The 24,253-nt window shown below is 39.4% G+C and overlaps 1 protein-coding gene across 5 annotated transcripts in view; it reads left to right on the forward strand.

The window, feature by feature from the left end:
• Positions 1–24,253, forward strand: part of PCSK5 (proprotein convertase subtilisin/kexin type 5) — a 413,713-nt gene that overhangs the window by 98,527 nt on the left and 290,933 nt on the right. For all 5 annotated transcript variants that reach the window (XM_032477865.1, XM_014562872.2, XM_032477866.1 and 2 more), the window contains exon 4: positions 20,456–20,599. In XM_032477865.1, coding sequence (XP_032333756.1) covers positions 20,456–20,599 — 144 coding nt within the window. The remainder of the gene's footprint in view (positions 1–20,455; positions 20,600–24,253) is intronic.

Consider the following 24,253-nt stretch of genomic DNA (forward strand, 5'->3'; position numbering starts at 1 on the left):
TGTATAACTGAAAAATTGTGCTCTATACTGGAATTTGACACAACATTGTAAAATGACTATAACTCAATAAAAAATGTTTATATAGAAAAAAACAAAGTGATGATTTTCTAATTCTGTAATTCCTTCTTCATTCCTCTTGCTTTTTAATATCATTATGATCACATGGATTCTTTTCAAATGTAATGATTCATTATTGGCATTATATATATATATTTCTGGTTCTTAAATTGTGCCAAGTTTGGTGAGTGGGCAGCTTTTCACGTTAACTGCTGTGTCCTTCTCAGAAGACCCAACTGGTTTTTTTAGTGCTTAGTTTCTCCTTTACCACACAACAAAATTTTGTCTTTTCTCTTTTCAGACCTAGAAATAGCCATTTCTCCAAACGGATGATTTTTTTTTTTTTTTATTGAGGACTGATATTTAAACGTCAGGATTCTGGTAGTAAGGGTATCCTTGGTTGTAGGCCCTTTCTCAGTGGACAGAGCCGAGCAATACCTATCTAGAATTCACCATGTCCCCTCCAATTCCAGTCCTATAGCACAGGTTCTTCTTGTTCTTAATCCATTTCCTATTTCTGTCCCCTCCCCTGCAAAGTGAATCATGGTTGTCATCAGTGTCAACAAAGGTACTGCTGTACACACAAAACAGTGTTGGATGACTACATCAATATCACCACCAACCACAGACCTACTTTTGTAAAATTCACAATTTCTTTTTGTTCTTAAAACATATCCCACTGAGGCAATGCAGTTAGATGACTTGAATCAAAAGTTGCTTGAATAAATGCTTTTTCCCCTCAAAGGTCATATCATTGATTTGATACACAGTTAGATTAATTTGTGTCTGTTCTGTTCAGTTTGAGAGCTCCTTTGCCCATCTTTATATGCTTAATCACGTTTACTTAATTTTATTTTGGAGTATGTAAAACATATATATCAAAATGAGATACATAGAATACTATAAAGGCAATTTTTTTCCTTTTTGCTTTTATCACTTAATATACCCTGGAAATAACTCTATTAGTTCATGGAGATCCTTATTCTCCTTTTGCAGCTGTGTTATGGGAGAGTTACTGTAATTTATTGAATGCACAGTTACGTTGTTGTCAATATTTTGTCTTTACAAATAACTCCATACCAAATAACTTTGTGCATATATTTGTATGCATAGTTGGAGGTAAATTTTCAGAGTAAATTCCTAACTGTGGGATTGCTCAGTCAAAAGGTAGAAGCAAATGTAGTTTTAATACTTCATCTTGCCTAATCCCCCTCAGCAGGGGCTAGGACAGCTCACATTCCCATCAGCCACGTTTGAGAGGACCCGCTCCCTCACCTTTGCCATATTGTCCATTGCTGCATTTTGGCTAGTTTCCTAGACGAGAAATGGTATTTCTGTGTGTTTTATCTGCTGTCAGAATCACGATGCCTGCTTTAGTGTCATTTGCGGTACCTTCACCCTTTATTCTGGGACATTTGAATTACTCTATATTAGAAGTTAGATTCTGCCTTGTGAGCCAATTTTAATGCATTTTTCTTTTAGTGGAGACTTCTTGTTTACATTTATAGATACAGCCAAAAATTCTCAACTCTGTCATATTATTGTCATATTCTGATATATATATGTGTGTGTGTATATATATATATGATTTGTGTGTGTGTGTGTGTGTGTTTTACTGTATTTCATTATGTGATCTGTTTTTGCTCTTTTAAAGTAATTTCTTGTAGCTTTGGAGAGAGTTTATATTATTATTTTAGTGATTATTATGAATAACTTTAAATCCTCTCAATTCCCTTTTTTCTCGCTTAGGCTTCTGTATTTGGCTTATCAACTTTAAACCATATCCTTTAACCCTTACCTACCTGATTATTAACTTATTCTATCTCCCCATTTCTATTTCCCTCCCATTTTAAGTTCATTATTCCTACTTTATCAGAACACACAGCGTATACTTACTATTCTCCATCCTTGTTCCCACCTTTGCTTTTATTCTGAGATTTACAATTAACTTTATTTCACGTGCATTATCAGTTCTTTTGCAAGTCATATCTTGGTTGGATGAGTGAGGCACATCCTCTGTAGACTGCCTAGAAGGGGCTTGCAAGTGTAGTATTCCCTGAGTTTTTAATTGTTTACATTTTGTATAGCGTTGATGCTTGAAGGGTGCCTTGGTTGATTTATCTTTCCTTGCAAGTGACTTTTTTTTTTTTTTTTTTTTTTTTTGTCTAGAGGCCCAGGGAACTTTTTTCTTTAAAGTGTACTGTTAAAAATTAGACACGGTTATAAGTATATTGGATCTCTTTGCCCGTTTTCTTTCAGTTACTTGCTCTTGGATCCTTTTGACCTCTGCTTTATTTTTGTTCTTTCCATGTATTTATGTTTCTCCTCAATGCTCCTGATTGTATTATCGGTTGAATCAGTGCTCTCTTGGACATTTTATAACTTAGTTTTTATTTCCAATATAATTTGGTCTTCGATTTATTTCCAAGATTTAGTCAACTCTAGTTTCACATCTTTGTTTTTTTCTGTCCATGTATATTTTTGAACTTTTAATTTGAGCTATATTTTCATGTCTGCAGATTTCTATTTTAGTGTCCTTCATTTCAGTTCAGATGTTGTGTTATGGTTTTGTTCTGTTGCAGATTTTTGAGTAGAATTTCTTAACACTGGAATATTTTGATTCATCTTGTATTTTGTTCTTGTAGAAACAATGAATGAATATTTGTCTACAGGTTTTCGTTCACTTTGAATATTCTTAGACTGTTACTAGCAGTTGTGTATAGAAGGCAGTGGGGCGTTTGGATGGTTTGTTGACAAGTCCCACAGTTCAGCAATGCACTAGTGTTTTGGTGCAGTGAAGTTCATTTGTTTCAACCAGTGTTTTTGGAGGGAGTTGAAGGAGGATAGTTTGTCTTCTGATCTGTGGTTCTCTTTCTTTCTTTCTTTTTTTTTTTTTCTTTATTTCCACTTTTTATCTCTGTCTTATCTCCTTCTCCATCAGTTCTTCAAGTAGTGCTCCTTCCAAGTTGTCTCCCTCCTGCAGAAATGGTGCCTTCCAAGACTTCCATCTCTATTCCTTTGCACTATGTGGTTACTTAATCTGTGTTCTGCCCCCACTGGATTCTGCTCCCGCTTTACTTTCCTGCTTAGTCTCCACTTGACCTTTTTCTGTGGCGTCATCTCCAGAGCTGGTTCATCTCCACAGAAAACATTCAAGTGTTTCCTCCTATTTATATGTAATTTGAGGTTTATTATATTCTTTTTCCCCTAGTTACGATGCAGATATATGTTATCAATATTGTAATATTTTCTCCTATTTGATCTATATGTGTTTTGGGAAGAGATTGAGATTTAGCTGGTTTTCATTATTTCATCGGGGCCAGGATTAGATTCTTCAGAGCCTATTGTGAACATGAAGAAAAGGGAACATTGCATAATTCCTTCTCTTTGCATTTCTGCTATAGCAATTTTAATTCTTCCCTAAGAAGCATAGGTACAACTGGTCCATCTAGGAGACAAATCATTATGTTTCTACAAAGTTACCTTTTGTTAGACTGGTGGTACTAAGGGTTGCCAGACTTAGTAAATAAAAATACAGAACACTCAGTTCAGTCTGAATTTCAGATAAACAGTGAATAAGTTGTCAGTATAAGTAAACATCTACTGATGGATCTGATACTGAGGGTCTTCTCTTGTGAGGAAAAGGCTGTTGTGATTTCTTCCTTCCTTCCTACTTAGGATTCTGGTGAGGGATGTAATAAAAGAGCTGTGGCAGTTATCTTGCAACCAAGAGGCACTTTCAGGGGGCAGAGGTCAGCAAGCATGGTGGCTGGGCAAGTACAAAGAATCTGGTTCCTTAATGATGTCATTAAGCTACTGCACCAAATTTGGGATCCCTGCTTCCTGATTTCTTGAGTGATAATTAAGTAACTTTACTGACTGGGGTTCATTGGGCTTGCTTTTTCTTTAGCTGAAAACATTCCAAACTAACACAGACTCTTCCTCACTAGAAAATAGCTTTAGGATCTATAGATGAAGCCTGTCTTTTTAAAGGAAGCTTTATTTTTTTGTTTGTTTTCATTACAGTTGTTTGGATATAGTGATCTGTCTCTTTATTGTTCACTGTACGCTTTCTTCCCCTTTACTGAAAATAAGGTGCTGCAGAATGTAATGGAAAGAGGTAGGTTTTCCTCCCTGGTGGGTGAGCAGTTGTTTGGATCTCTGCAGCTCTAATTCAACGTCTTTCAACATCTTTCTCCACTTTTTCCACTTTGGAAATCCCTATCCTAAATCAAAGGGGAAAACATACCACTGTCAGACGTGGGAATGTTGTGGACCTTGATTGTCTTTGAAGTGTTTATATTAGTTACCCATGAAGAGCTTGCTTATTTTACAGGAAGGACCGCAGATGCTTGGAAAACTGTGTTCTAAAATATGTATGTAGTCCTGCTGAGTGTGTCTGTGGAAAAGCTGCAACATTGTTGTTGAATTTAATTGTGTTAACATTATTCCTTTCATTACTGAACAGAAAGGAATTGTGTCTTGGGTTACAAGAGCAGTGTTCCAGTTTGCCCTGAATATGCCCTTGTAAGAGTTACTATAGAAAATGTTCAGTGTCCATGCCCTACAGATGAAGTTGTGCCTCTAGGTTCGGATAGCTACTTTGCTGAAATTATTATTTTTATTTAACAGAAGGAATTCTGTAGGATGTTACTAAACCATGTTGCTTGGTTAGATTCTTTAAAGGATTCAACATTTTTTATTAATAAGAAAAACATTTGCAATTACACCTCCTAGTGTAGGATACAAATGACTTTGTTTTCTTGCTCATTATACTTCAGGCTCTGGAGAGAATCTCACCAGGTGGAAGAGGCAGCCTTCTCTGTAGGGTCCGTTACTGAGTAGCTAATCAAATGTATTATGGAATCCTTCATCTTTTCGGAAGCATCTACTACTTGCTTGCAGTAGAAGAAGCACTAGACATATTACTGGCCTGTGCATGCAAGCAAAATGTTTCATTTTCCTTCCAAGCCACTTTGTAGATTTTTATACTAGCTTACATCTTAAAGTGGACAATGAAAGCAAAGATGTCAGGTAGATTCAGACAATTACTTTTACTCAGTCTAGAAGGAACCATGTGAAAGCAGGCTTTTTAGTGGCTATCTGAATTGATTTGGCTGATTGTCATAGGTGAGATTGTTTTTGTTCTCTAGCATAAGTAGATTTATTTTTCTGTGGATATATCACAGTAATAGCATGTATCACACTCTTTACTGATATGGTTTTGTTTCTTTTTTTTTTTTTTTTTTGGTCTTAGAAGATGTTTTGGTTTTAAATTTTTACTTGAAATGTGAAAATATTTTTTTGTTTTATTTGCTTTTTTTTTATTTTAAATGACAATAGGTCTGGAATCTCAGTTTTTCTCTAACTTGTTTTTCTAAGACTGGGGTTTATTGCCCGATACTTATAAATATCTTTTTCAAAGTGAAATTTCTGTGTTTGTTGAGTGAAAGTTCAGTAATAGCAAAATTGTAAAGAACTCAAGGTATAAATTCAATAACATACTTCCCTTGTTGTAATCCAAGTTCTCTTTTTTATTTCTGTCATAACTACAGCCGGAATCTCGAATTATATTATTCATCTCATTTGTCTGTTTGTTATCTGTCTACTCCAACTTGAATGTAAACTTTGTGAAGTCCAGACCATGTGTTTTCTCATTCCCTGATGTAGACTAGCATCTAGAAAGCATTTAATTAGACTGGAATATTAAGAACAAACTAATAAAACATAAGTGAATGAATGAAATATTTTGACAGTTAACAGATGTAGAGAAACGGTAATGTAACTGACATTCCTCTAACTATTATGAGATAAATCATTATACAATAGATAGATGTCCTTCAGAGGGACTTGCAGATAACTCAGCTGGGACAAGTACACACTTACAACTGAATCTTACACAGAAGGTTGAAAATCCTCCAGCTGTTCATGTAATTGAAGAAGCAGTCTTAAACCTCCATGTCAGTCAAGCCTCTAGACGCCTCTAGTCCTAGTAGACATCTGACTGTGACTGCACGGGGGCTCCTGAGGGAGAACCACCCAGCTGAGCCCTGCTAACCTGTAGAACTATGAGCCATAATAGTAATAATTTTTTTCAGCCCTTAAGTTTTGGGGTCATTCGTTGGTACTATGTAGGAAAAAGAAAAAGTTGACAATATAAACAGCATGTGTTGATACTAAGGAAATTTTCTCTTTTTCTAAGCAGCACACTGATTTTTGGGGTCCACTGTGAATTTAAAACCTATTCTTTGATTATGTAAAAACAGAAAGACTAGATTACACCTGAAGAATGTATATGTTACCAGGGAAAAGAGAAGACTTGTGGGTGTCAAATGGGCTGTTACGTTGACAGGAAAGCCAAAGTGAATTCAGATTTGCCTGCAACTCATTATGACCATGTGAGTTTTGACCACCCTACCTCTTCTGATATGATCACTTAATTTTAAGAATAAGAATTTTGACACACTGATAATAATCCTTCTTCTCAGAGTTGCTGTATCACAATTATTACAGGTTTCTTGTAGAACTAAGTAAATTTGAGATAATGACTTGTTAGAGGACATGGTGAGAACCTTTCAGAAAGTTGAGTCAGTAATCCCATATATCCAGAGAAAAACAAAGTTAAAATCTGAAAAGACTATTTGAGACTCTACACCCCATTAATTTTTGTATATAATTCCAACAGACTAGCACAGCTTTTTGTCCTTTTAAGGGTATCTACTTTAATGCCTTTTTTTTTTTGAAGACAAAAATTAGGAGAACCACTGTTACTGTTGAAGGCCAAATTTCTGCTATTCTTTCTGTTAAATTTAAATACATTAAGCTTATGTTCTATTAGGAAAGTTCAGGTGGTTCTTAATCTGGAAAGGGATGAGCTATCGAATATGTGCATCTTTGCTGTTCTGCTAGTTTGATCCTCTCTTCCCCTTCCATCTCTCTGTATCCCCTTCTTTCTACATATGTTTCATTTTGTGACTTGGTCTTGATTGAAAATATCCTTTGGGAGCATCTAATCCTTGGGAGTTTGAGGGGTTGACTTAGGGAAATGGTGGTGACTTTTACTGTTCAGAAGTTCTGCAGGGTCCTGGAAAGGTACACATCCTTCAATAGAAAGCTGGGGGAAAAACTGAAATATGATAAGACTTGGGAGGTAACCTGCATTTATTGTCTATTTGTTTGCTTGTCTGTCAGTTCTTTGTCTATCCATCTATTTTGTTCATCCATCCATCTATTTAAGACAAAGTGATTGTGCGATCAATTCCTGACTGCAGGATGATTGAAGGTTTAGGAGGATCATGTAGAAGTTTATCCTAGTTCTTCATTATTGTTTCCAACTGTAAAATGGATTTTTTTTTCACCTGAAAAATAGGTGCCTCTGCTATTCTGTTTCATAAGAATATTGCCATTTGTGAGGTAATATAAATGCAGAAGCATGACATATTAGCAAGGTTATAGTCACATATTTTCAAGTGATACTCAGATTTTTCCTCCTTGACCTTCAATGTCTCTAATATTATAAAAAAAAATGTTTTCTGTCATTTTTTTCCTGTGACTTTGAAATTTCTTCTGTGACTTTGAAAAAAATAAAAATAGTGGGGCAACTGAGCTCCTAAGCCAGTTGGTTCAGCTTACCCAAACCAGGCTGCATCCTACCCACTTTAAAAAGGAAATGTCCTCCAACCTGCTAGCTCTTCTTCCTGAGATCTTGGTGGAAAAAGAAGAAAAAGGAGTTTCTGCATCAGATTTATGCATACAGGAGACAAGAGGGTGAAGGGGTCTATGCAAGCAGACTTTTGTAAGCAATGTAAGCAAAGAAGTTACATTTTAGAAAGGAATGAGGTTTGCCTCTTGCTAATGTTTGTGTAATTATTCAATAATGCAGCTCAGTCGCTTCTCAAATTCATTTTCGTGAACTCTAACGTAGAAATTATTTCTGGGCTTTGTAGGCACTTAAAGAAAACATTTCAATTGAGATCATCCCTAAGCAAACATAATTTACTAATTTACTAATTGCACAATTTGGGCAGAGTGGTATATTACGGATGCTTGGTGCTTGACTCATAGTCAGGAAGAAAGTCATTGGATAACACCGAGTTTCTCCCCAACTCATGGAAGAATTTACTGCATGACCTTGAAGAAAAGACAATATTAAAATTGAGCCATTGACTGGATACCAGAAAAGAGTCAAGAAGTGTTTACTTCCCTCATTCCCTATGTTGTTCCAAAGGAAACAGTCCTGCACCCCTGAATTCCTTTCCAGCCAGGAGAAGTTTCCACCAAGCCCATACAAGGATAATAGCTCATCTGTCACTCTGTTGATTCTTTTCTGATATCTTCTGCCAGGAATGTTGAGCACTGTTAGTAGGGCATCGGCATATCAGTACCCCCAAACGAATGTCCTCTTCTTGTGTAACTCCTCATGAATGCGTTAGTCCCTGCACATTTCCTATGCTATTTCTTGATTCTTTTTTGTTGGCAAAGTTGAATAAGCAGGTGCCCTTTATGAGCCCATAAGCAGAAGACAATGATTTCTAGATCTTATTTGAATGTTTTCTGTTACCTATATTCATGTCTTAACTATGTAAATTATCTTCTTCTGCATTTTATCTCAGAATTTACTTCTGCCTCCTCTCTTAAATAAATTATTAACGAATTATTGAGTATTTTTACTATGAACTCTAGAGGTGACAAAGATGCATAGTACAGACTTCATTACCACAAGTGGCTTGTAATTTCATTGAGAAGATAAAGCCTCTATATAATCAGAAATTGCTGATGTGAATGCTGGATGAGGTGAGCAGAAAAGCACTGGGCTTCCCATACAGGGAGTGAATCACAGGGATCTTAGAATTTGCTTTAGAATCATATATTTGGTACAAGATTCCTCCCTAATGATGCAGCCAGTTCTTCTCTCCTAGATAGACTGTTTCGCATTGATGTACTGATTTTTTCCTGTCTTTCTGGTTTGGCTTGCTTCCCTCAGACTTATAACCTCATAGCTTAGTTAGCTTTTGCTCTTTAAAGACTACCTCCAAAATTTGGTGGTTTAAAACAACAGCTGTTTATTAGATTTATGATTCTGCATGTCTGAAAATTTGGGCTGAACTCAACTGGACAGTTCTCTGATACCGTGTTGGCTCAGCAGTGCATCTGTGAGCTGTTCTAGGTCAGCTGAGGGCTGGTTAGTCTAGCATGGTTTCAGCTGGGACAGCTTTATCTGTTCCATGAGGTCTGTCACCTCGCCTTGTCTCACCTACCTTGGCTTGTTCATGTGGCAACCAGGCGGGATTACAACAGAAAGGCTGTAGAAGGTATGGAACTGGGGCATTGTTGCTTCTGCTGCATTTGGCCAAAACAGGTCACCAGGCCAGCCCAGAGAAACCTCCTTGCTTCTTCGTGGAGGGATTGCAAGAGCCATAGGCACAGGGAGCAGTGGAGAACTGTGCCTGTTTTTGCCCTCAGCCTCAGGTGGTAATGACCTTGAACTCGCTAAGACTGTCAAATTTTCACACACTATGCTCCCCTTAGGGATTTCTGAACGTAGAGGCAACAAATGACACTAGATAGTGTATGTTCATTGCCAGGTTGTAGAGCAACTCGGAGGCCAAGATGGTAGTGCTGTATAGACAGGAAACAGATTTGAGCTGGGAAATAACAGCAGGATGCCAACATTTTAGGATGAATTCAGTTGTGGATCTGGGCAGAAAGAAACTTTAGATCCACATACCGAGTTGCTACAGGCTAGTCCTATTTGGATGTTACTTCCATTTCCATATTTCTAATACTGAACTCAGTATCTTCATTCTCCAACCAAATTTTCCCCTTTTCCTATGTTTCTTTTCTTAGTAAGTGATCCTGCCCTCTGCTATGTAGTCCAAGCCAGATACGTGCTCATTCTTGATTCCTCTCTCTTCTCTCACCAGACTCATTCACCATCATGGACAACAAATACGTAGACTGCCTCCTGTCTATCAAATACTGTAGCTTCTTCTGTTCCCGCTAATCCAGACCCCGCCAACTCTCAATCAGTGGAGCTGTCTCCCGATTCATTGGTCTCCATGCTTTCCTTCGTGTTCTGTAGGACCCTCAGTGACTATTTAAAACTCAATCTGTTCAATTGGTTTATAATTGTTGAACTTCTAGTGTATCTTGGACACTGTGGATACAGAAGGAAATAAGGCAAAGTGGCTGCCCTCATGGAGTTTACAATCCAGTGTGGGAGGCACATGATAAAGAGACAAACTGATACATAATATTGTAGTTATGAATGCCGTGAAGAAAAGGAAATCTGAGTCAAGGGTAGAGAAGGACTTAGAATGCTATCTCAGGTAAGTGTAATTAGGAAAAGCCTCTCGTAGGAGGTGATGTTGGAGCATAAGAGAGGGAGCCACATGACTATCCGAGGAAGAACATTCCAGTGTGAGAGAATAGCAGGTGTCAAGTTCTTGAGACAAGAGTTGGGGTGGGATGGAAGGGGATAGGGCAGTGGAACAGAGTGAGTAAGGACGACAGTGAGTAAGTGCACCCAAGGGTCAGGGAGATGGCTTCAAATCAGGTCATGAAGCACTTTATATGCCATGGAATGAACTTGGGACATTATTGAAAGTGTGAGGAAATGTCATTGGAGCTTGGGGATTATTAGGATATTTATTGAGAATAAATCTGACCTAGTTGACAATGATCACTTTTCTACTGTAAGGAGAATAGACTGTAGAGGAATAAGAGATGACAGTGGCTTTACAGCCATGAAGATGGTGGGAAGAGGTCAGGTTCAAGACCTGTTTTAAAGAATGATTTGCTGATGGATGTTTTTAGAGAAGGAGAGGAGCTATAGATGTTGCACATGGGTGCTGGGGAGACCGGAAACCCCGGGCTTGAGTGGCTTTGTAGGAGTCAGAGGGGCTGGAGATCAAGTATTTTCCTTTGGAATTAAGTTTGAGATGCATCTTAGGCATCCAGACCATGTCAATCCCTATCCCAAATAATTTTATATCAAATTATGATAAAGTTCAAATAAAAGGAGAACATGGCTTATAGGAATCTTTGCAGTCTGGCCCTGCTTACCTCTCCAGTCTCATCTCTTTCCATTTTCCTCATCTCCCCCCCACCTCACGCATCTGTATCCTCCAGCTGTACTGAATTTCAGTTCTTTGAACCCTCCAGTCTCTCTTTGATTACTCATGTACCCTTATCAAAAATTAACACATCCTCATCATCCCCTGCTTGCCCTCTGGCTAGTCACCTCATACTTGGGCACTTAACTGTCATTTTCCCGAGGAGAATGCTCTCAGCTTCCCGTGCTTCTCCCTGACTCTGTTCCAGGTTCCCACAGTGCCCTGAGAAACCTCCATTACAATACTTAACTTGTGTTTTTTTGTTTTTTTTTTAAAAGTCTTATTTGTCGCACAGACTGGACTTCAAGGACTTGAGCATAGTGACATTGCTCTGGCCAAAATAGTTACCAGCAAACAGGAAGTGCTGAATTTAAAAAAAAAAAAAAAAAGTTTAATGCCAAGAGGAGATTGGAAGCGTAAACCAGGTTAGAAGATTAAAAGGAGTGGATCAAAGCCAATGGCCTGAATTGCAAGGCACTATGAAAATGGAGGAAAACAAGAGAGAAGAAGATGTGGTTTCAGGCCCAGACTTCCACAACTAGAGTCGGTTTTTGAATCTAAGTTATTTGAGAATGGTGAGAACCCTGGCAGGTGCAGTGGACCATGCAGGTAATGGTGAGCTTGGCCTTAGTTTCAGAAATATCCAGTAAATTTCAGAGACTCTGATTACCCTGTAGCAACGTGGCCGGGTAATGGAGATAAAACCAGTTCTCCAAACACTAAGACCAGACATATAGAGAGATTCCTTAAAGAAAACAAAATTGTTGTTGTTGTTGTTGGCTTATTAGTCTTGCTTTGTTAAATGGTTTTAGGACTGAAAGTTTTAAGTCGAGATGTGTTAGTGTTGGAAGGATTCAAAGAGGATCACAAAATTTACAAGTGAGAGAAATGTTGTCCACTGAACTAAATCCATAGATCATCCAGTTACCCTTTGCTTGCTTTACCTCAGTTCTTTTTTATTTCTTTTAAAAGAGCTGTTTTAACTTCATAGCAAGATTGAGAGCAAGGCACAGAGATTTCCCCTTATACCACCTACTCCAACACACGCACAGCATCACTCAGTACTAACATCCCCCTCCAGGGTGGTAGCTTATCACAGTAGTTGAACCTACGTTGAGCCATCATGCACCCTAAATCCACAGTTTACATTAGGATTCACTCTTGGTGTTGTACATTCTGGGTTTGGGCAAACGTATAATGACATGTATTCATCATTATAATCTAATACAGAGCATTTCCAGAGCCCTAAAAATCCTCTGTGCTCTGCCTATTCATCCTCCGATCCTCAGGCCCTGGCAACCACTGATGTTTTTCCTGTCTCCATAGTTTTGCCTTTGCCAGAATGTCATATAATTGGAATCAAACAGTTTTCAGTTTTTTCACGTTGGCTTCTTTTCAGTTAGTAGTATGCATTTAAGTTTCCTCCGTGTCTTTTCATGGCTTGTTAGCTGATTTCTTTCTAGTGCTGAATAATATTCCATTGTCTCTTGTACCACAATTTATTTATCAATTTACCTACTGAAGGACATCTTGATTACTTCCAAATTTTGGCAATTATGAATAAAGCTGCTGTAGACATCCCTATGCAGGTTTTTGGGTAGACATAAGTTTTCAACTCCTTTGGGTAAATGCCAAAGAGCACAGTTGTGGGCCTGTATGGTTAAGAGTATGTTTAGTTTAGTTTTGCAAGAAACTGCCAAACTATCTTCTAAAGTGACTATCATTTTTTTTTGTACCACCAGCAATGAATGAGAGTTTATGTCACTCCACATTCTTGCCAACATTTGGTAGTGTCAGTGTTTTGGATTTTGGCCATTCTAATAGGTGTATAATGGTACCTCATTGTTTTAATCTGCATTTCTTTGCTAATATATGATTTGGAACATCTTTTCATATGTTTATTTACCTGTTGTATATCATCTTCTTCAGTGAGGTATCTGTTAAGGTCTTTAGCTCATTTTTTAATTGGGTTGTTGTCTTATTGTTGAGTTTGAGTACTTTGTATAGTTTGGATAACAGTCCTTTTTATCTTTTGCAGATATTTTCTCCCAGTCTGTGGCTTGTCCTCTCATTCTCTTGACATTGCCTTTTATGGAACAGAAGTTTTAAATTTTAATGAAGCCTAGCTTTTCAATTATTTCTCCCATGGATTATGTCTTTGGTGTTGTATCTAAAAAGTCATCACCATACTCAAGATCATCTAGGTTTTCTACTATGTTATATTCTAGGAATTTTTTAGTATTTCATTTTATGTTTCAGTCTATGAGCTATTTTGAGTTGATTCTTGTGGAAGATACAAAGTCTATGTCTAGATTAATTCTTTTGCATGTGGATGTCTAGCTGTTCCAGCACCATTTATTGAAGAGTCTCTTTCATTCACCTCATTGCCTTTGCTCCTCTGTCAAAGATCTGTTGACTCTACTGACTCATTTTTTTGATTATCAATTATGAGTAGAATTTTAGGAACGAGATTTATTTTCATTATTGTCTATATAGGCATATTTTGTACAACAGCCTTTCTTCTAATATTTGCTATTTTATGATGTTTCTTTGGTATTGAGTGGGGAATCCTTACAATTTTGTGAAGGAGAAATGATCCTCTGTCAGTTACATTATGGTAGATGTGATCCATGGTTCTAGCAGTCGGAATATTGGTATAAATATGGGGAGTAAAACATGATGACTCACAGGTCGTTTGACCAATGTACTAGAAAATAACTAGGCATGTTCTCTCCTCCTATACCCCATCCTCAATCTCCAGCCACCAGCTGAGGCCCCCAGCCACAAATGTAAAATATTCGGATCATCCCAGCTATCCTTACAGAGGGTCAGTTGCCCTTTCAAGTTGGCCTGACCTACCTCTCCAGACAGTGAAGAGAACCCTCATCTCAATATTTTGTAGTAATCTCTCTCTCTCTCTCTCTCTCTTTTTTTTAAACCAAGATCTTCTTCTATGAACTATTAGGGACACTGATGCCTCCTCTGAATGTGGAGATACCCATTTGTTATATAATTTAATTTCTTTAATCTTCATAGCAAGTGTCTGCATTCAAACTACAAATCCACTTTTAAGAATTTGGGTAACTGGACAAAGTCATACAACTGGGAAGTAGCAGAGGTGGAATTTAACCTTTCCTCTACCTGATTCTCCTAGCTAGTGTCCTTAGCTGCTATGCTGAGTTTTGTGTTGTCAAAACATATTGGGTTTCCTTGGAATTTCTGGAAAATCCACAAATTGAATAGTCATTCTTGAGTAAATGGACATTGGATCTATTTTGGGCAGGGGTATCTTTTTTTTTTTTTTTTTTTTGCATGTGTGTGATAACAAAGGTTTTGAAGGCTGTCAAATTGGTACATAAATAAAGCAGTAAATGTCTTAGAACTTCCCTAGCTTAATTTAGATTTGCAAAAGTCTGTGACGGCATCCTCAGTTTTGAGGCCACAAAATCTTTACTTCATATATTTCAAGGAGAGCCAATCAGCTTCTGGGCTCATAAAAGTCCAAAGTCCAATTATTTTAGGTAGCCTCGAGTAAGAAATGTTTTAGAAAGGTCTTCTCATGTGATATATGTGTGTATATATGTTGTATATTACTGAGCCATAAAAAAGAATGAAATAATGCTATTTGCAGCAACATGGATGGATCTTGAGATTATCATACTAAATAAAATAAGTCAGAGAAAAACAAAGATTATATGATATCACTTAAATGTAAAATCTAAAAAATGTGATATAAATGAACTTGTTTACAAAACAGAAACAGACTCACAGACATAGAAAACATACTTACGATTACCAAAGGGGAATGGGGCAGGTGGGATAAATTAGGAGCTTGGGATTAACAGATACACAGTACTATATATAAAATAGATAACCAACAAGGACCTTCTGTATAGCACAGGGAACTATATTCAGTGTCTTGTAATAACCTATAATGGAAAAGAATCTGAAATAGAATATGTATATGTATATACATAATTAAATCACTTTGCTGTACACCAGCAACTAACACAACATTGTAAATCAACTGATCTTCAATTTAAAAAAAAAGAAAGTTCTTCTCCAAATAAATGCAAGAGGAAGTGAAACTATTGTTTGAAACTGCAAAGGGAAGATCTAATCCTGGGTACCTCCCAGTGGTTCCCAAGTACACTTAACCCTTGAGCAACGTAGATTTATCTTATACGTGGACTTTTTTCAGTAGTAAATACTAGTACCACATGATTGGCAGTCGGTTGAATCTGTGATGGAAAGTGGTGGAGAGGGAGGAACAGTGTATATGTAGGGCCAACTAAGTTATGCATGGATTTTCAATTGTGTGGAGGGTCAGCGCCCTTAATCCCTACGTTGTTCAGTGGTCAGCTATACTGAGAAGGCAGATGTCAGACCTATGGGATGTAATGACTTCAAAAGAAATGGAGCAAGACTAATGATGGAGTGAGCGGTTTCCATACTGGGTTACTTCTAACAGCTCATCAAAGCTTACTGTTAAACACTCAGGAATTTTGCAAGTGTGGTAGTTTAAAACTGGCCGTGTTGTGAGTATTTACACCAGGGAAATTGTCAAATGCTAGAAATAAGAGATTTTCTTTTCAAAGGGCTGATTTACCAGCATATCATAGGCTATTTAGTAAAGAAGTGAGCTCCCTGTCATTGAAACTATTCAAGTAGTAACTGGTGATCTGCTTAAAAAAATATGTTGCAATAAGAGAAATAAGGAAAAGTTAGAAAGCTTCTAAAGTCTTAGCCAACTATATTCCACCTTGTTACTTGAATGCATTGGTCACAGTGCTAAGACCAGTGAAATTTCTGCTATTTGAATTTTTTTACTGGTGCTTGTCCAACATCCACTCCTGATCTACTTCTTATCTGAGTTTGCCTCTATTTTGCCCTCCTCTACGCCCTTTTTGTTTCAACTTTTAACAGAAGAGTTTCCATAGACCTGCAGTCTGATGTCAGACTGACTGGTTTTTGAATCCTCATTCTGCTACTGGCCACCTGTTGGAACTCTGGAAGGTTATCTAGGCTGATTGAATCTCCTCTTCTTTATCTGTTAAAACATGATGGAAGTATCTCTCTCCAATACTTTTTTGTAAAAGAGGATAGTCTGTATAAAGTGATTAGTACAATGCTTGGCCCTGGTGAGGATCTAGTAATGTCAGATTTCCCCTTAGGGGAGTATGAGTTCTGTTTTTTCCCCATTTCTTAGAACTCTTAGACTCCAAATTTTACGAAGAATTTCAAGCATTATTTACATGTTACTAAGGTAACTAGATATGTTTCTGAATTTGTCCATAAAGTAGATTTTCTGCGTGTTTAACTCTGCTGTCTTATTAATGTTGTATAGTCAGAGATGCAGTCTTATGAGCCACTGTGTCAATGATGATAGACAACAGATGTTTTCAATGTTAGCAGACGATTGGCAGCATATAAATCGGCAGTTCATTGGAGACCCTCAGAACCCGGAGAAGTGTAAAATTATGACACTGAGGGTTCCTCCCCACCCAACCCCCTGGTCTGAAGAAAATCATGGTGAGAGCATAGGAAAGGTGTTTATTTGGGGTATAAACTGTTCTTTCATTGAGCAAACACTGTGATATGTTTGTGAAGACACAAGAGAAGTGGACACACCCAGAGTGGTTTATAAGCAAAACAGCTCATAACCCTGGTGTGGAAAAGGCCATTTCTAGAACTCAGAGAACAATGTGTCTAAAATTTCATTCCTAAAAAGAATGAAAGCTTTTGTGGATGAAGAAATGAGAGACCTAAGTAGTAACCATTGTTTCTGCAGAGACTTTCTGATTTGTGTCCTTTCTGAATACCTTGCTGTCTGTGCATAGACCATCACTGAAGTACATTATTCAGAACTGAAGGTGCATACATTTACTATAAATATTGATCTTACATACACTGTGCACATATGTGGTTTTCATCAGCTTCAAATATGCTAGAAGTTTCTGACTGGCCCCTTTTGTCAGTACCAGTCTATGGCCTGCATATGTGGTGACACAAATCCAGAAGCTAGTCTTAGTTCCTGCCCTGGCCCAGATCTTCTCAACATGGTAGACTGAGTATGAGGACATCATGGCTAATACGTGTTCCTTTTGCCTTCCAGTGATGCAGTAACATAGACTCCTGTCAAGTAAATAGAGTCCCGTTTATGGACCTTTTCGATCAGGCCGTTAAGGAAATAGTTAATTTTCACCTTTAGGTGGTGTTGGCATCAATATTTTCTGTAGTCTTTGCTCCTTGGATACCTTGGGCATATGAAACAACTACGTTAGAGACATGTTTGGAAGCCTGGACCACTTGAAATGTGTGTTAAAGATCTCAAGGTGACATTCAGGGATTTAGGGTTCTGATTTAAGGGTCCTCTGACCATTTTATTACTCATTTGCCAGAAACACTCCTGACTCTGATTATCTTCTTCCCCTGACATTTTGGTTACCCTGTATATTAGATTATCCAGATAAAAGTATCAGTTGGATACTTCTCCTTCTTCCCCTTCCACCAATACCATGTTGGTGGATGACAAGGAAAAAGGAAAAATATGTAATGGTAAAGTCAGATTCAACAGAAGCAGGGGTGGAAGCAGGCAAGCTAATTGCGCCACTTTGAGCACACATGTTTTCCACAGATGGCTGGTTTTCTTCAATTTTCGTAATTACAATTTCAGGCAGCATCCCTCCGCTCCAGGACGGTTATCCCATTTGTGGGTTACCCATTTCCTGTGCATTTCCTTCCTCCGGCCCACCTCTTGGCCACATTAACATTACTTCATGGTACAAACGATACCACAGGTGGCCAGAGCAGGTTTTGAAAGAGAAAAAAATGAAATGGAAACCCGTCAGGGTTGCTTTGTGTTACATTAAAATATTTGATGAGGAGAGGCCCAAACTCTTGGCCAGAACAAGACTTCCGAAAAACCTGGGCATTTTGGAAACCTGCGCTGTTTCTTTCATGCTCGTCTCTGCTAAGCAAGCACACGCTGGCCAGATACCTCTGACCAGGTCGGAGCAGCAAGCATAGTGGCAACTGTAAACTCGAATATGAAGTTGAAAATAGGCCCTGATTTCTAGCGTGTAATCAATCAGCCAATATTGACTGAAATCCTAGGTTAGATCTGGTTTAATCATAGTCTTCTAGGGGCTTCCAATCACGGGAGACAGAGTTTACACACTAGATTCAACAGTCAACCACAGTTCAGCAGAATTCAGTGAGAAGGATTTGGATTGTGTAGGACAGAATGTATGCGTATGTGTGTATGTCTGTCTGTCTGTCTCCATTCCCCCAGGAAGGGGACGAGAGAAGCCAAGTAGACTGAAGAATGAGAGAAGGCTTTGTGGGAGGAAGTAGGGCCTGGAGCTGTGCTCTGAAAACTGGGGAGTGGTGGGGGAGAGAATGGAATTTGGATCAGAGTAGTAATAGAGGGTGCACGTGTGGGGCCTCACGTACCAGAAAGAAATCAAGAAAGTGAGGGAAAGTTGCCAATGTTCATAAAATATAGCAGCCCCTATTCTCAGTGAAATTAATATTATCTGTGATGGAAAAATGGATATGCCATTCTCTATAATGAATCCTGAAAACTACTCAAGTGTGTCTATAATATTCAACAAAAGGCAGTCTCCTTTGGAGAATAAATTAACAAATTCATGTCGGGAGGTGTTAGAGGTATCCGCCGCTAGTTAGTGTCTGATTTTGAGGGATAAAGTTTGGAAAGAGGTGAGTCTCCTTGTAGGTGGTACCTAGACTAAGAGTCAAGTCTACAAAGCCCAGGATGATGACCTTGCTGCCCCTTGGAATTTGCTACCTTCCAGGCCATTCTCTTGCTGAGCTTCAGCAATACCCTACCATCCTTCACTTCCTTCCATGGGTTAAGCTGTTTCTTACCTTATGGTCATTGCATTTCCCGTGTCTTCTGCCAAGACATGTGTCTCTAGGCTCTTAGGGAGCCCAGCTCTTTCTCTTCAGCTAGATCACAGCTCACATTTCACTTTCTCAGGAACTGGGGTCTTTTTCTGACCATCCCAGCTAAAGGGGTGGGCGCTCAGACACCTTAGCATTGACTGCCATATCACCCCCTTTGATTCCTTTTAAACATAAGGAGTCCTCAGAATGGTCTTTGTTTTGTTTAGTATCTGTGTCTCTGCTTTAGAGAGGTCCTGAGGACAGGGACCTCATCTTCCTCGTCCACGGCCATACCCCAGCGTGTAGTAAGTGCTCAGTAAGGTGTGCCTTAGATGAATCGGTGGCAGTGGGGTCGCCATTATGCTTAGAGCACACTAAGCTCACGTTCTCTTCCCCTCCTGAAGTGCTGAACTGTTACCCAGCAGGAAGATGAATGGTGTGGACCTGGGGTGGCTCGGTTGCCATGGCAGTAGCTCCAGCATGTCCCTCTTCCATTGTTCCTCCACTGAGCTTTAAGAACCTGGAAAACAGCATCACTTGGGGATATTTCAAAGAGACGGACTTTGAAGGAATAATTGTCTGGGCTGGACAAATGCTAGTAAATTATATTGGGAAGAACTGCTGGTTTGATTCATTTCTCAATGCGTTTGTATATTGTAGCCATCGTGGAATGAAATGACGACACAGGATGAGCTAGGATTTGCTGTTGCTCCAGCCTGCCCTTCCCTCACACACATTTATGTCTGTCGTCCCTCTGGACTTTTCCGTTTTCTTCATTCCCTTCTCAACGTGGCACTGAATGAATCTGCTTCCCTTCTGCAAACTGTGGTACCACAGTCATTAATTTACTGAAGAAAGTTTGGAGAAGCTGTTATTTTTTCTCACATTTCTCACAGCGGCAGCACACCTCTGGGTGACACCGTCCAGAAGCTGCCTGGGTTTTTCTCATTTGTAGCTGGCCTTTTCTGGGTGCCTGGTTAAGAAATGATGATGTATATGTTCTGCAGTTACCTGGTTTGGGTTTGTAAACGAAACATGACCATGCCTTTTTATGTGTCATTAATACACGCTAACAATAAAACAGTGCCTCCGTGGTTCTGCTGTTGAAGTATCCCTTATTATGTTTCTCCAAAGGATCTATGGCATGAGAACAAGGCAGAGCTGGCAGAAGGGATTTCTGTCTCACTTGCCTTGCCCACATCTATCCTTCCTCCCGTCCCCTGCTGTCATGCTAGAGATCTGTGCTTCTATTCTGACAGACAATCCATCACATTCCTGTTACTTTAATGCATGGTCTTAGTAGCAAGTAGATGGTTCTCCCGTCTCTTCACTCTTTTATAACCTGAAACATCCAAATCTCTTTCTTGTTCCTCTAGCACTGCAGTGACAACACACATCCCTGCCAATCAGACATGAATATTGAAGGAGCCTGGAAGAGAGGCTACACGGGAAAGAACATCGTGGTCACCATCCTGGACGATGGCATTGAGAGGACCCATCCAGACCTGATGCAGAACTACGTGAGTGTTTGCTGTGGCTGGAACACCTTCCCTCCTGGGAAACAACGGAATGCATGTTAGGGTTATGAAAAAGGGGGAAAACCACTAAAAAAAAAAAAAAACAGCTAATGGATACAATAAGCTTTAGGTATTGCTCCCATCTGTAAAAGATGCGCTCTCAGAGCACAGGAAGTATGAGATAACACTGTCCACCTTTGTGTGCCTCTGATGTTCCGATGACAAAAAGTAGGTGATGAAGTAGCAGAAACCCCACCATCTGCTACTGATGACAACTGCTCTTCCTGACGATTCATCCACACAGCCAGGCAACACTCTTTGTTTCCTTTATGGAGAAAAGTGTCCTTAGAGCTCTTCTCAAGTTATTCTGCTAGTCTTTTTTCTCACTCTGCCTCTCCCTTTTTAAAGGACAGTGATGATCAGAGTCCCAGTAGTCCTTAGGAATCAGTCAGTTCCCTTTCTTAAGAAAGCACTGCGATTCCAGGACACAGAGAGATCCTGAGATGAGCCTGGGGTCCATAGCAAGTCCTGGGGCTGAGACTCTGTACTTTCATCGAAAACCATGCCCGCTGGACACTGAGGTCAGTTTCTGTCCCAGGGCCTCTAGGTCCCCTTTACCACCATGATATTTCCTGCCTGGAAATAGATCGATGACCCCTCTGTCCTCTACTCTCCAAACATACCCTTCCAGCGGCTTTTCGTCCCTAAATTTGGTCACAAATGCCATAACTATCTCCCAGTATGCCATCCTCTGCTCCACATTTGTGTTTCCTGATGCTTTCACATTCTCCCTGAAATACTTATTTTGTGACTTCAGAGCCCTCAGTGATGCACCATTATCTGCACATGCAATTCTCCGATTCCTGTCTGGACTCAGCAGAACCTCCATGTAGATCCCACTCACACCAAGGCCCTCTAACTGGCCTTCTGACCTCTTCTCTGTTGACAGCTGTTTCCACCCAGGACACACCCACTAGAACATCAGTCACTTTTATCTCTGTCCCTCTCTGTTCCTTTGTGATTCCTTTTAATTCCCAAATTTTGGTCCTGTGAGTTTTCCTAAACTGTCTTTCATGTTGTTATTGGAGAAAAAAAAAATTCTCTGCTAATTGAAGATTTTCTGTCAGCTTACAAGTTTCCCTTCATAGCCTTGAAAATAGAAGCAGCTCAAAATCACAGTGAAGTCCACGTGCCTTTGCAGGATTCATATTGAGCCTTCAGGAGGAAAGTTCTGGGCTGGAGTGGGAAGCTTTGCCTCGTATTTATGGAGCAGGCCCTACAGAAAATCCTGGGCTAGAACCGGGAGGACACATCTCCTCCAATTTTTCTCTTCTGTATTCTACGTTCGTGGTCTTTAAGGGAGTGAATTCTGCAAGCCTCGCACATCTCCCCGAGCCCTGAGCTGGCAGGGAGTTCTGAGATGGGCCTGGCCCGTTGTCCACTCTGCACATCGGCGCAAAGGGCTTGCCATCCTAGCCCACCTGCTGCCTGCGCTGCTGTTGGTTCCTCAGTACCTGGTGGACAGAGAAGTGGCCCGGAGGGGCATTGTCCTGGGCACACTCAGATTGGACATGGCTTTTTCCTTAAGGCTGAGGTTTGGAGAAAGAACATAATGTCCTCTTGAAATCTGCTGTCTCTGTCTCTCTCTCACTGACGGTCTTTGGCTCAGGAAGGCTTGCATTCCCTGCACAGTAGGACTCTGTCTGTATTTGTCTCTGTACCCATCTCCCCTCTGGCCTCTCCCATTCCTCCTGCTTCAGTTTCTCATGAAGTTATTTAGGTAGAAATTGCCATACATTCTCTCCAGCGTTTCTCATTTGCTCAGTCTCACTTATTTCATGACACTGAATCTTGCTTAAATTAATTTTCCTTTTGTCACTCAAACCTGAAAAGATTCTCTTTTTATCTTTGCAAAGAAAGAACTTCCAAGTCACTTCCCTGGCACATCAGAAACTGCTACCAGCTCGCACAGCCACCCGTATTTCTGACCTATGAAGACCTTCCTTCACTGAGGCCCACCTGGTATCACCTATACTTTTATCAACTACTTTTCCTCTCAATGTTCCACCCTGTGACCTTTTTTGTTTCAAAATCTCAGCTAAGAACTTCACAAATCAATTTTTATGATGAAATACTGAACCGATGTCTCCTAAATTAGATGATTTTTCCCTAAGGTTGAGAGAAAGACAGAGACAGAAGGAACCGCAAATTCATTGAGTTCTCAGTTTAACAAAACATTTAAATGGCTACCCTCTCCCTGCCTCCAAGATAAATGTGTGTCTCTTCACAGAATAAAATTTTAGACCTAAAAAGGAACTTCAGTTCAGCCTCCTCGTTTGATGGGCTGGACACTGACACCTGAAAGCTAAAGTGAGTTAGCCCAAGTCACATAAAGAACAGAACTAGGGCTTCCCATCTCCTAGAAAAGAAGTCTTTCCCAACATATGCAAAGGGGGTTTTATGGGGTGTTCTTGCTCCCCACGCCTGGAAGTGCATTTGATTAAATACAAATAGCCTTAACTTAAATGCACCGTATTTCTCTACCTTTTTCATTTTTTTCTCCCTTGAAAGAAACTTCTCCAGAATTTACCTGTGCAGTTAGCAATACTGGTGCCATTTTAGTTCTCCTAATGTCAGAGATGGTGAAGAGTAGAGGAAAGCACATTGGATGGGGTGTCAGATGGCCTGGGTTCCGGCCTTAGTTCTCCAAGTAGTTTGTTTCATGCCTTTGGCCAACCTGTCTGGGCCCTCTGTTTCCTTATAAGTAAAATTACTCAGTATCTGTCCTTCGTGCTCTAACGTCCACTGATGTGGGCTTCCTTTGTACAGAAGCAGGGACTTACCTCCTTTAAATGTCTTGTGTATTTTGCTTAATACCTCCAAACATTTCATCCTCTGTGTACTGTAAGTTATTTTCAGACACCAGAACCCATGAAAAAGACAGATAGCATTTATTTTTGCTAAAACTGATATCAGGAATCATCATAAAGCGTCAGAAAATTCAAAACATCCTAAATTCATCCCATCTACGGTGATATAAATTTGAATGATGGAACAATCCATTGTTTTTTGTTTGTTTTTGTTTTTGTTTTTTTAGTAACTGGAAGATTTTTCACAGTCATTTCTAGAAGCAAACAAGTAAATCCAGCTTTGGTTTCAGAGAAAGTTTTGCTTCATTTTGAAACCTTGACGTAATAAAACTTTGCTCTTTATTTTGATTGGGGCAAAAGGCCATCGGGTATTAATAAAAAGTCTTGAATTGTAGACTCTTTTATAGTAGCTACAACATCTGAAACCAGACAAATATTGCCTAATCGAGGTCCCAAGATACCTGATATACTAGATTCCTAATACTGATGTTTAATTGGCTTGCTGATTGTTTGTGAATGATTATTGTCTCCAAAAACTTTGAATTGTGATACGGGATTTGCACACTCCAGAAATGAAGTACAGAATAGAGTGTTCTTGCAGCATGAATCACTTTGCTTCTGGGTGGTCCAGTAGTACTTGGCGGAAAAGGTGGTAATTGAGGACATCTTCAAAGCACTGGGGTGAGGGGTCAGTTCTAGGTATGAAGGAAGTGCTGGCAAGAAGGGACTGGGTGCACCTCTGTTCCATAGAGAGTATTTCTTTACCTTCATGGGGGAAAATACAACA

Source organism: Camelus ferus, chromosome 4, assembly GCF_009834535.1.
Source record: "Camelus ferus isolate YT-003-E chromosome 4, BCGSAC_Cfer_1.0, whole genome shotgun sequence".
Taxonomy (NCBI): Eukaryota; Metazoa; Chordata; class Mammalia; order Artiodactyla; family Camelidae; genus Camelus; species Camelus ferus.